At 55.5% G+C, this 12,328-nt stretch overlaps 1 protein-coding gene across 1 annotated transcript in view; it reads right to left on the bottom strand.

Moving 5' to 3' along the window:
* Positions 1–12,328, bottom strand: part of LOC104515122 (putative E3 ubiquitin-protein ligase SH3RF2) — a gene marked incomplete at its 3' end in the record, with an annotated part of 24,968 nt that overhangs the window by 7,536 nt on the left and 5,104 nt on the right. The window contains exon 2 of the mRNA XM_010158978.1: positions 2,177–2,446. Coding sequence (XP_010157280.1) covers positions 2,177–2,446 — 270 coding nt within the window. The remainder of the gene's footprint in view (positions 1–2,176; positions 2,447–12,328) is intronic.

The raw sequence follows: 12,328 nt of genomic DNA on the forward strand, positions 1-12,328 counted from the left end.
GCCCTCCAGGTGGGGTCTCCCAAGAGCAGAGTACAGGCGCAGAATCATCTCCCTTTCCCGCATCGCGCCAGCTCGCTGGGGGTGTCAAAGCCCTGCGGCCGACTTTAGGGCACGAGCTCGGAGAAGCCCTCACTGATGGCGGCTTTCCCCGGAGGATTAGATCCACCCAATTACCTCCCTGTAAGCCAAAGCATTCGTGGCTTGACCCTGCTTAACAAAACCATCGGGTTTGTCGAGGGAAAACAGCATGTCTCGGGACGTGCTGACCGCAGAGGGCATGTGCTGAGAGTGCTGCCTTCCACTGTGTCTGCCGGGGGATTAATCAGGACTCACCGCTGACACGAACGAGTTGCAAAACGCTGAGATCCTCACCGACTCACGCGAGGCAACGTGCTGGCTCCTGGGGTGAAGGGGGTGACTCTCGCGCAGCAGGGCTACAGGTCTCTCGCAGGTTTGCAAACCGTAACGTGTACGTGTGTCACACGTCGGGCGGCGATGTTGCCATCCCTATACATAACCAAAGCTTGGCCGGAACAGGAGGCGTGTTTCTGCCTTCTCTAAACGCCGGGGAACGCAATAAAATGGGGCACAAGCCTCGGTGTCAAAGCCAAGAGAAGCCTTGCGTTTCCCGAAGCCAACCTACCTTTGCCTTCTCCGTAATTAATGAGGGGCTCTATGTGGCCCTAACTCACTCACTTCTTAACGCCAGACTGAAGTAAGTAATTACTGTAGCTGAAATGACTTCATTAAGCAAAAAGACGTTTTACAAAATATATTAGAGCTTCAAATAAGCTGATTTACTAGTGTCCTTTTATAAAATAGCCACAGAGAGGCGCTTGCTGTAATTATGGGGATCACAAGTATTAATTTTATTTCTAGGAATTCTTGCTGGTGCCATTCACACCCTGCATCTCAAGCTAAACTGCAAAAAAGACCAGTGCTGACAAAACAGGGAGCATGTGGTTTCAAGGTCTCCGAAGCCGGAGCGCCGGGAACGCTGCCTGCAATGAGCTGAGCTGGTGCTGGGGCCACCGTGACCAGCCAGCCCCCCCCGCACCTTGGGAGAGCAGCTGGGGGTTCATGGGGAGATCGCCCAGCAAACAGAGCTACTTGGGAGCCCGTTGAGCCCTCTGCTCCGTCGGCTTTCTGTGCGTACGTTGTTCTGAAACGCCGGCCGTCTGGCCTTAGCCCGGCGCTCAAACGTGCTTGTAATGGAAAGGTGGAGCGTGGCTGCGTCGGGGCTGTGGACACGGGTCTGGCGGCGAGGACACAGAAAGCCTTTGCCTCGCTGGGCCGTTCCCGTCGCATGGGAATGCCTCTGGAATTGCCATGCACACAGCAAATGGCACTTTAGCTATGAATCGAGTGAAACCCCCCGGTGTGAGTGCCGAGGGGACTGGTGCCATGCTGCCGAGAAGCGCAGATCCCCGTTTCAGGTGCTGAAATACCCTGTCATCCTATTTCTCATTGAAATACCCCCTGGGCAAAGGCTGCTTTGTGGTGACCAACAGCTACATCTCTGGGAACACCTACGTTACTCGGTCCGACACTGCGGGGACAGCGCCTTTGCCGGGAGGTGCAGTTACTCAGAAGAGCGTGTCCTCTAACCGAGCGAAGGCAAGCTCGTCAACCTTTGGGGGGTAACCTTCCCTCTAGAGCAGGGTGTCCCTGCCCATGGCAGGGGGTGGGACTGGGTGGGCTTTAAGGTCCTTTCCAACCCAGACCTTCCTGTGATTCCATGAATAAAGGGAGATACATAAAGGTTCAGGAACTGCCCTGGGAATGCATGCTGGGTATGATCATCCCCAGACCTGGAAGCAGTTTTCTTTGCTGTCAGTGTCTTTGGAGATCTCCTCGGAGTGTTTCGGTCCCGGGAGCAGACTGTCAGCCAGCCCCCATCGACAGCACCATGGGTGAGCAGCTGAGCGGAGGGGCTGCCATCACTGCTCGCCCTGGGCACTTGCACCCCTCACTGGTGCCCCTCATCCTGCGGGGAAGTCCTGGGGGTTTATCTGCTGGCACCAGTGCCGGAGGGGGCCTGGAGACCGTTTGATTTCCAAAAGGGAGCTCCTATGGAGCTGGGGAGCAGCAGAACACTACACTCCAAAGAAAACCCGCCCAGCTCGTGTCACCCAGCCCGTGTCACCCAGCCCCTGGAAGCTTGGAGTGCTGTTACCTTATGGAATGTCAGGCAGTCCTTGTTTTCAGTCTTATCCCTGCTCCTCAGGTCCAAGCTGTAGAGCGCTCGGCCAAGGGGTGGAGGCAGGGGCAGGTGCTTGATGACTTGCACGGAGCTGGCTGGGAAAACGCCGCTGATCCCGTTGACCTCCCCCAGGTACCAGTTCTCATCCAGCTGTCGGAGCAGCACGATGATGTCCCCCTTGTTGAACCTCAGCTCCCCAGGGTTGTGCCCCCGGTAGGTGTACAGGGCCTTGGCTCGCGGGACCTGTGGGAGGAGAAGGAACCCTTGCAGTTCATCCCTGACAGCAAGGCTTAACGCAGACAAAATTCCCCCAAAGCATGTGTAATTACTGGGAAAAACGTAGAGGTCTGAGGCTTAAGCATGCATTTATTGGAATTAACTACCCACATCCCTTCTTGATGTCTTTTCCTAATGAAGACAAACTCCAAAATACTTATGCTAAGTTTGTATCGGGGTGAAAAGCAGGCTGAACTTGTTTAAGAATATGAAGAAACAATTAATGCCTTAAACTAGTCTTCCCATGGGATCTCAGTGCCTGCTATAACGTCTTCTCTAACACAAAGTCTATTTTCACGGTTCCAGGTATTTCGGAACGACGGGAGATCGCAGTCATTGTCCAGCTGACCTGGGGGCTGTTGCCTGCAGTGGCCAACTGGTCCAGGAGGACACAACAGGAGCAAGGTGAGCGCAGGCTGCTGCTCTGCTCTGGTCATCTCCCTGCTTTAACACTGCGGGACCGGGATGTTATTTGTCTTTAATCCGGGTTACAGGAAGAGAGGCTTTCTTAATGTTCTTCTTGTTGCAGTACAATATGAGAAAGAAGCCAGAAGAGATGAGGGAATTTTACCATCCTGACTCTCATCAAAATGAAACTACAAAGTTCATGTAGAATAACTGCCTTCCCGACCCTTCGCTGTACTAGAAACCCCAATTTAATACACGATGCAACAGATCATTTGGACGGCTCAATAAACCCAGAGCCGGCCCCGGCGCCATGAACCTGCGTGGGGCAGCCTGGGGGCAGCCTGGGGGCAGCCTGGGGGGTGTTCCTCTGGGAGGGAGCGCAGATCCACCGATGCTTTCTGTGCTGTGCAGCTGTTCCACATGTGCATCTGGGGGGTGCTGCATGTCAGAAATCAGCAGGACTGAAAGGCCTGGTCTTTAAATACTGTGTTAAAGATGTGTGTGATGGAGATGCCTTGAGCACATTTGTTGGACCAGAGCACTGTGTCCCACCCAAGTGCATCCTAAAACGAGCATGCGAGCCGTGTTCGTTCTGTTGTTGCCGTTCACAACGTCACAGCGTGTGTGCCGTGCAAAACAGAAATTACACTCAGCGGGGGAGTCCTGGGCAGCTCTAAGAGGTGCCGATGCCTGGGACAGCCTGGGACAGCCCGGGACAGCCCGGGACAAGAGGCTTTGCAGCTTGCTGCTGTGCCAGCCTCTGATCACCCTTTCCCACTTCCTAGGGTCTGTAATGCTGTGTGGTAACAGCAGGAAAAGACTTTGCAGCTGGCAGAGGAGCTCTGTCTATGGCTGACTGCTTCAAACCCCGCACAGCTTCAGCTCTGATCCACCAGCTGGGAAGTATGGACTACTGCCGGGATCAGGATCCCAGCCCAGGAGAGTGCAGGTACGCAGGGAAGCATCCTGGGGCACTGGGAGTTAGGGCTGCTGGCTCTGCATCTCCCATGGCCAAAATGTGGAGGTTTGTTGGTGACCGAGTGCTGTGGCCTTGTGAGTACCCTGCGCTGCAGCTTTCCCAAGGCACTGTCACCAAACACCCCGACCTCACGGGAGACGGCACTGTCCTACCCATGACCCGTTCAGGCTCTGCCTGCCTTTTCCTGGGGAAGGAGATAACCCCATTTCCCCAAAGCCACCCGTGCCCAGGGCTCAGGCAGGATTTCTGCAGACTTCACCCCCATGAGCCTTTGGGGGTTGGGAAGATGGAAGAGAGAAACACCACGTTGTTTTTTGCTGAGGTGTGGAAAAGACCAAATTTTCCATGGAGATGACAGGTTTGGGGAAGAGAACATCTCCCAGCACTCCCAGACACTGAGGTTTGGTAGGAAAAAGGAACCAAGAATAGAAAAGCTTAATATACTGTGTTTACTTCGAAGAGGAAGCAATTAGTTTTGTGTTTGGTTCTAATTAACTCATTCTGCCTGTTCATTTGTGCAAACACATGCCCTTGGCTTGGTGACACGGAGACGACACTGCTGGGAAAAAAGGATGTGTCGGAAGGGAGGCTCAGGCCAGTTTTGCTCTGCATCAGCCCCCTGGCTCGTAGGAGGCTGGGGACCAGGACAGTCCCAGGGCCGCAGGGACCCACGCAGGAAAACGGACTGTGGGAATAGGGGACCAGTTCTCCTTCAGGAAGGGTCAGCCACAGGCTCCCTGGTGTCAGTCGAGGACAGGAGGAGACCTGGGGTCTCCTCAGGAGGGGCCAGAAGCCAACAGGACTCGGTGAGGTGCAGAAGCGGGGCTGGCAGAGGAGCGCATAGGGACGGGGGTGACGGGAACGGTGGCGCCGCAAAAGGATGCGAAACATAAAAGGCACCAGAACGAGTTACGGAAACGTATTAAACGTGTTGTCATGGAATTACTCCAGTGCTGGTGGTCCTTTGATCTGTAGCACTTATTCCCTGCTAAAGCCCTGTACTCCCGGGAAGGGCTCTGCGCTCCCGGGACGCGGGCTGGGGAAGGAGGGAAGCCAGGAGCATCCAGCCCGGCAGCAGGCTCAGTGTCCCGGGAGGGGACGAGGGCAAGGAGAGTGGTCCTTGTTTTCCAGAAGCCTCAACCAAAGCCAACTCCAAATTAAGGGCTCCAAAGGGATGGGCGACGCTCCAAAGGGAGGTTGGGCTGGGTGTGCGTTGTGTAACACGGAAAGGTTGGAATCGGCGCGTGGTGACTGACGTTTTCAGAGTCTGTGCTCTCTGCAACCGCCAAAATACTTTTTCTAGTATGTTAATGCTCTGTTAACAGCAAAAATCAATGTAATTTGAAAAAAGGGAAGGATCAAGAGAAGCCAAAGCAATACAAAGCAGTTTTTTTGTGGAACCAACTGAAATTAAATTGAAATTCAGTTTTTCAAGATCTTCATTAAAAAAAAAAAAAAAATCAGTCCAGCAGTTTTGTAAGGCCCAAATCAGTTCTGCCTTTGTTGCCTTTTTGGTTTTAAATTTTGCTTGCCTGTTCAGATAGTGAGCCGAAACCATCCCATTGATTTCCCAACTTTCTCTGGGGCATAACCCAAGCCTTCATCTACCCACACGGAGCTGCCAATGTGGTTTTTGCTGTGCAGGCACTTCCCTGCTTGGCAGGGCTTTCGCGGGGTAAATCTGCGAGCTGGAGCTTTCGGGGATACACATCAGGGTCACCGGTTTTAGCGTGCTCATAGGGCGTAGGAAAGACAGGGAAAAGCAAGTAAAGCAGCAGCAAACGACCCCACTGAGGCTGGGGAAGCTGGCAGAAATGCCCTCCGGGCAGCTGATCCCAGCGCTTATCGCTCCTCATGGGACTAAACACAGGGAGCTGCAGCCGTATCTCCCATCCCACTTATTTCTTGGGCTCGGGTGGGTTTCTGTCCGCTCTCGGATGTACCAGGCCCTCTGCAAGGCATCTGCTTCGCTTTATTTAAAGTAGGTTAATTGCACTAGCAGAAACTGGAGTGCTAATTAAACCTGGCGGTAAAGACAAGGTGTGCCTGGAGGTAGCTCGCTCCGGGCAGAGGGAGCGGCTTTTCCCAGGGAAGGATGCGGTCCTGGGGTGAGCAGGGACCAGGGTCCGGGAAGGGCAGCAGGAACAGAAAGATGCCGTCAGGGCTCCCCAGCCAGAGCCGCTCTGCTGTGATTCCGTTTGTTCTGACGGATTTTTCTCCCCATACCATGTCCAGTTGCTGTTAATCCAAGGCAGCATTTCATCTACCCACAACCCATCATCTGCCCATCAACCTGTAGATGCGGCATCCGGGGAAGCTGTGGATGCCCCATCCCTGTAAGTGTCCAAGGCCAGGCTGGATGAGGCTTGGAGCAACCTGGTCTAGTGGAAGGTGTCCCTGCCCATGGCAGGGGGTGGCACTGGCGGGGCTTTGAGGTCCCTTCCCACCCAACCCGTTCTGGGATTATACGATTCCATGATTCATTTTAGTGGGGTGGCATTACATGTTCAGCACAAGATTGCAAGTATCGGCACACTCCCTGGCTGCATCTGCCTTTAAATCCAGTTGGACAAACACCGTGAGGAGCTCTGTGAGAAGCTCAACAGGGCGGTTTAAGTTGGGGCAGAGTGTCTGCTGCCCAGTAACCGGGAGGCAGCAGCGACAAAGCAGCAGCACCACTGGTGGGCAGAAAAGGCTTTTCCCTGAGCGGCTGTGCAATGCAGCAGCAGTAGAGCTAAATCGGAGAAACGAGAGGTGGTTCTTTCATGCTCTCCTCTGAGAGCCTCTGAAGTTAGTGGGAAGCGGAGTGGGAAAAAGGAACAGCACAGTGCACAGAGCCACCCACTGACACTTTTCAGGCCATCGAGCGGAGACCAGTGGGATGTTTTGCCAAGGACTTTGGCCGAGGACCGGCAGAGCTCAGGACCCAAACCCGTGTGGGTTTCAGCGTGAGGAGATGCTTTTTTTCTGCCTGCGATGCCTTTGCTGCAGGGAGCCTTGTCTCTCCCGAGAAGCCTCTCCCTCTCGGTTTTCTACTCCACCAGACGCCTTGGCCCTGTTCTTAGCGGATACGGAGCCGAGAGGGGAGGAAGGATTATATTCTTTTAAAGCTGTTTTTGGCCTTTGGCATCAGCTGTGCCGGGGCAGCCATCCAACACAGCTGAGCCTCCCTCCCTACAAAACAAACAGCGAAGTAAAAATCCGAACGTGTGCATGAGGAAGCAACTCGAAGCACCTCTGCGTAGCTGGGAGAAACGCTCACTGTAATTATCTCAAATGAGCTAGTTAGAACTTCCTCATTACTGGCAGTGGATTAATGTAAGACCACACTCTCGCAGCACCAGAATTTAAAAAACAACCCAAGAGAGAAGAAAAAGAAGTGTGTGAGGCTGGTGGGGGGTCACCAGGGAGAGGCATCATCAGTTGTCTAGAAAAGGGGGGGCAGCCCAGCCGGGGGGCGCAGCGAAGAGGCCACATTTCTGCTGGAGGCTGGGGACACCTTAAACCTTGCCCCAGGAGACTCTGTTTAAACCCACCCTGCGGAGCAGCACGGCCCCATGGTGACACTGTCTCCGCACACGAGCATCCGCTGCCCCCGATATCCCGGGGGGGTGTGAGGATGAGGCCGTAAATAAATGTCCCTGCACCTGGGATTCCTTTATCCTTCACCCATTTCCAAGGAAGGCTCCTTGCACACACTAACGCTGCCTGATGGGATCCTTCTGTTTCCCAGGAGCTCTGACTTCTCCGATAGCCGTGACGACGTAGATGGACATATGGGATGAGTGACACTAATCCCGGGCATAGCTTATTGTTGTCGATGTCCAGGGATGCTTCCTTCTGATTTCCTGCATACCAGAGGGAGGATGGCAGGAGGTGTTTCGGCAGGAGCGAGCCCCCAGAGCGTCCCCATCCCTGCACTGCTGCCCAACAGCAGCATCGGCCCCAGCCCCACCCCAACCCTGATGGGTGCCCCACTGACTCCAGCCGTGGAGGCAGGTCCGTGGGGCTGAGGAATTTGCTGGCAGATGGATCAGGAGCAGCCTCGGACGGGTTTGGACCTGCACCTGGGTGGTTTCCCAGCTCTGATTTTCATAAGTCCGCACAGGGAACGCCCTGGAGTTGCTCTTCCCTGCGCCTCATCCCTCGAAGGCAGCCACCCCCCACTCCAAGCGTATGGTCTCCTCCACCGGCCGAATGTCTTTGCAGTGAATTCCAAGGGTCTGATCCTGATCTGGGTTTCATGAGTGTCTCCCCAGGAGCAGGGACACAGTCACTCCTCGGGACCTGGCCTGGGAGAACTGGCTCAGGCGTGGTATGTTGGGAGTCCTGGTCCCCTAAGCCGGAGTGGCGGCAGCACTGCCAGGGCTGTCCCACCCGGGAAGAAGCCAGACCCAGGAGCTGCAAGCGAGCTGTGACAAGCCAGGCCAGCCCCGGCCGTGTCACCTGGGACGTCTGAGGGGACAAAGATGATGCTGAGAGGAGACGTGGCCACCTTGGTGCATCCCTCTGCTCCGCATGAGCTCTGCCATCCCCTCCCGCCCCCGGTACAGCATCATTTGTGCCGGAGCTGAGTATCCGTGCTGTGCAGAGGCAGCGACATTCCTGCAGATACACGATTTCTGGAACACATAACAGCCTCCCTGAGAGGAACAATTTATTTCTAGGATAGTGCCAGGAAGAAGAGAAATCCAGTCCTGGATGCCTTCCAGACTGATTTTTCTCCCACCAGGTACTGTGGGTTCAGTTTGCACTTGGGTTTTGGTTACTTTTCGTTTTGGAGCCGTTCGGAGCGGCACTGGCACTGGTCAGAGGGGACCGGCACGTGGGTGTGCTGCACTGGGCAGCGTTAGGGCTGCCGGAGCCGGGGTTCATCAGGACTTGCTCTTCAGGGAACACGGCAAGTTGGATCCTGCGAGTCTGTAACTCCACAGTACCAGCTGTACGCCTGGACGGCAGGAGTCCAAGTACAGCCCAGATGTTGAACTGTACCGGGGTGCTCAAAAGGATCTCCCACCCTGAAAGCTGCCACTGTGGAGCCAAGGAGGGTCAGATCCAAGGGATGGAGGGAGCTCCTTCTACCCACCCCACCTCCTTCTCCTGCAAGAACTGTGTGGTGTGAGGAGCTGGGATGCAACAGGCGAGGGCACATTCCATCGCCCAAAAGCCACACGTGAGCACTGGAAAAGCCCTAGCGTGGGTGAGGGAATGGGAGGGTATCTCTGCTCTCGACTGTGGCCTGGGGTGACCTGTCCATCTCTGCCCAGAGAAGCACAGTCCACGCTCCTGCTCCCACAGTCCAAGCAGAGCCCAGGCCACGCTCCTGCTGAGCTGTGACTTAGACCCCGTGGATGGAGAGCTGGTTATTGTCCTCATGCTGACGCCAAAGGACGTGCTGACTTTTCGCAGGGACAATCAACAACCATTTTCAGGGCTAACTTTCTGCAAGCCGCCTTCAGCATCCCGCCACTGCCCGCGCTTCCAGGATGAATGAGCCGTGCATCCTCTCCTTTGTGTGCTCAGCTGGGCGTTCCAGGGCTCTTCAGGATCCAGTCGGATGAAAAGAGCTATTTGAATGTAAATTAATTGCCATCACAATTCTGTTTTTCTGCTTTTCGGCAGAGGAGATAACTTCAGCCTTGTCACAGAGAACAAAACCATCAAAAGTGAACTTGTCATTCCAATCTCTTCATATAATTATATTCTGAGGATTCAGACAGTTGGGTGGTTTCTGCATTACTTCTCCCCCGAGGAGGATTGCTCTCATCCTCCAAGCACAAGCGGACTGTGTGTGCCAGGGAGAACGAAGTCTGTCCCCTCCTGCTCACGCCGGTACCGGAGCTCACTGGATCTGCCGGAGTCCCTCTTGGGTTTGCTGGGACGCAAGGTTGGTCGTGGCTAAAGCTGTCGGCCGCCCTGCAGCGTGGGCCAGCGGGGGAGAAGGTGGGTATGTAAACTGAACGGATTAACCGGGTATGGAAACATCGTCTTAGGTTACAGGTGCAAGTGGGTGTGATTCAGTCCTTGATATGCCGCCGTGTCACGGCTTCTGTCACCTCTGCACTTCGCCTATTGTCACTCTGGCTGTGTAATGCAGAGGTGAAGTGGAAAATGGGTAAAATGATTACGTTTTCCCATTGAGTTCCATTAAATGCAGAGCAGCTTCTCTCCCAGAGAGGCTGAGCGAGTGCTGCCAGTGATGGCTGCGGCAGCGCTGCGGGGCCCCAGTCCCAAGGGTGCCGGTGACATCCCCACGGCTCTGGGGGAGGATGGTGACAGGTCAGGCATTGCTTTGCCTGTGTGAGACCCCGAGAGATTCAGTGGGGCCGGAGCAGCGCCAAGGCCACGCAGAGCTGGAGCCGGACCTGAGCGTGGCTTTGCTCGGCAGATGCCTGCTCCTTGGCGCAGGCAGCTGTGTGGATGCAGGCAGAGCAGGGATGAGACTCAAAATCCGTTCTGGGAAAGAGGGGAGGCTGGTGCGGGGCATGGCAGGGTGACGCTGGGGACTGGGGACCGGTGTGTGTGAGCTGTCGTGTCTGCACGAAGCCTTTCCATGCCTCTTCCACTCCTGGTTGCTGCTCCCAGAGGTTGTCTCTGCTGCCGTCAGCAAGCTGGGGCAGTGCTGAAGTTGTGTCATGGCTTTAAGCCGCACGGAAAACAGACTGTGTCAGCCCTCGGCGTGCCCGGTCACGATGCTCTGCCTCAGCACCGCGGTTCTCAGAAGTGGCTGTTTGCTGTGCAGGGAGGAAACCTGTGTCCCGCTCCCTCCTCCTGCTGCTCCCCAGTCCTACTCCCTGCGGAGTGCCCTCCCCATGCTGGGAAGGGAGCGGGTGACGCCTCTGTCACTTGGCGTTCCCAGGTCTGGGCGGCGGTGCCGGGTGCTCTGCCAGCCGGGATGGTGCTGGCAGCCAGGAGGGGGGCAAGGGACAGTGCAGCCTGCCACCCTGCAAAGCTGCTGGGGCCCTGGGCCTTCTGATTGCCAGCCGGGCCTTGTCTCAGCTGCCTGGCCTTGGGCATCCTCCCTTCACCCAGACCTGGGGCTGGAGAAAGGAGCTGCTCTTCCCTTTCCATATTTCCATTTCCCAGGGGAGATCGACCAACTGACCGACTCGGTAGCCCAGTTGGGCAAGACGCAGGCCAGCGCGGTTTCCCAAGGGGTGAGGTTTGCTCTTTCCTCCCTGCAAAGCCAGTGGGAAATTCTGGGCACAACAGCTGATTAGAACCCAAAGGAAATCCTCTTAAAGGGATCAGATTGGCAAAAGAGCCATGTTTGTCTCTTAGAAACAGCACCCTAAATAGTGTGCCCTGTCCTGGAAGCAAACCAAAACAGAGGTCCCTAAAACCAGGGTAAGATCAAATATCCACTTACAAGCTCCCAGGGAAAAGGGTTTTTTGAAAAAAAGCCCACGGCTCTTTATTCATTTGGACAGTGCCTTGCACAGTGGGGTCCTGCTGCTACACGGGGTTCAAACACCTGAAAATTAACAGCAGAACAAAGTCCAGTGTTTACGAGCAGCGTTCCTACGGTGAAGTAAAGGACAGCAAGACCAAGCAGCAGTGAACAGGTCTTCTCCCTGCCCAGGCCCAACCTCGCCTCCCCAGACACCTCTCAGCCTTCTCCTCTTCCTCCAGAGAGAATTACAGACTCGGGTCATGGACCAGCTCTGTGGAGCCGGGGTCAGTGGCCAGGCACCTCCGTGAGAAGAGGACTCAGACTCTCAGCCTCCTCGCTGACCACGATGCTCAGCGCATGAACACGCGCCCGGAGAGGCCCTGCTGTTCTATTCCCGACTTGCCATCCCAGCCTGACTCATTGCCTTGGTAACAAATTAAAACACTTTTATGTGTTTGCAGCTCCATGCCTAATTTTGTAAAACCAGGGAAACTGGCTCCTGGTGTTGGCCGCGGAGGCCTGGCGGTATCGCCCCGCAATGGCCCCGTGCCCCGTCTCAAGCCGTAGCAGAGTTGCCTGTCACCAGCAACTTGAACACAAGAGGGTCTCGCCCCCAGCCCACTACAAAGCCACTCGTCCCGCCATCCTGCCCTGGCCAGAGTGCGCCCGTGCCGCTCACGTTTACTGGGTGTTTCCTCTCTCATCCTATCGAAATGGTACGTTGGCTGTAAGCTTTCTGTAGGGAACCTGACATAACCCACATCCCCAGCCCCACCTGGGCTGCGGATCTTGTGCCCCTCCCCACAGAGACGAGTGAGCGGCTCACTCTCCTGGTGCAGCACCAGCCCTTCCTCATGCCTGCCGCAACCCCTGCAGCTCCTGCAAAGCTTCCTGCTTTCTGCTCTGGAGTTTGTTGTTGTTGCACACAGAATCATGGAATCCCAGAACGGTTTGGGTGGGAGGGGACCTTAAAGCCCCCCTGGTCCCACTCCCTGCCATGGGCAGGGACACCTTCCACTAGACCAGGTTGCTCCAAGCCTCATCCAGCCTGGCCTTGGGCACTTCTAGG

Source organism: Eurypyga helias, unplaced genomic scaffold (assembly GCF_000690775.1).
Source record: "Eurypyga helias isolate BGI_N326 unplaced genomic scaffold, ASM69077v1 scaffold23849, whole genome shotgun sequence".
NCBI classification, from domain to species: domain Eukaryota; kingdom Metazoa; phylum Chordata; class Aves; order Eurypygiformes; family Eurypygidae; genus Eurypyga; species Eurypyga helias.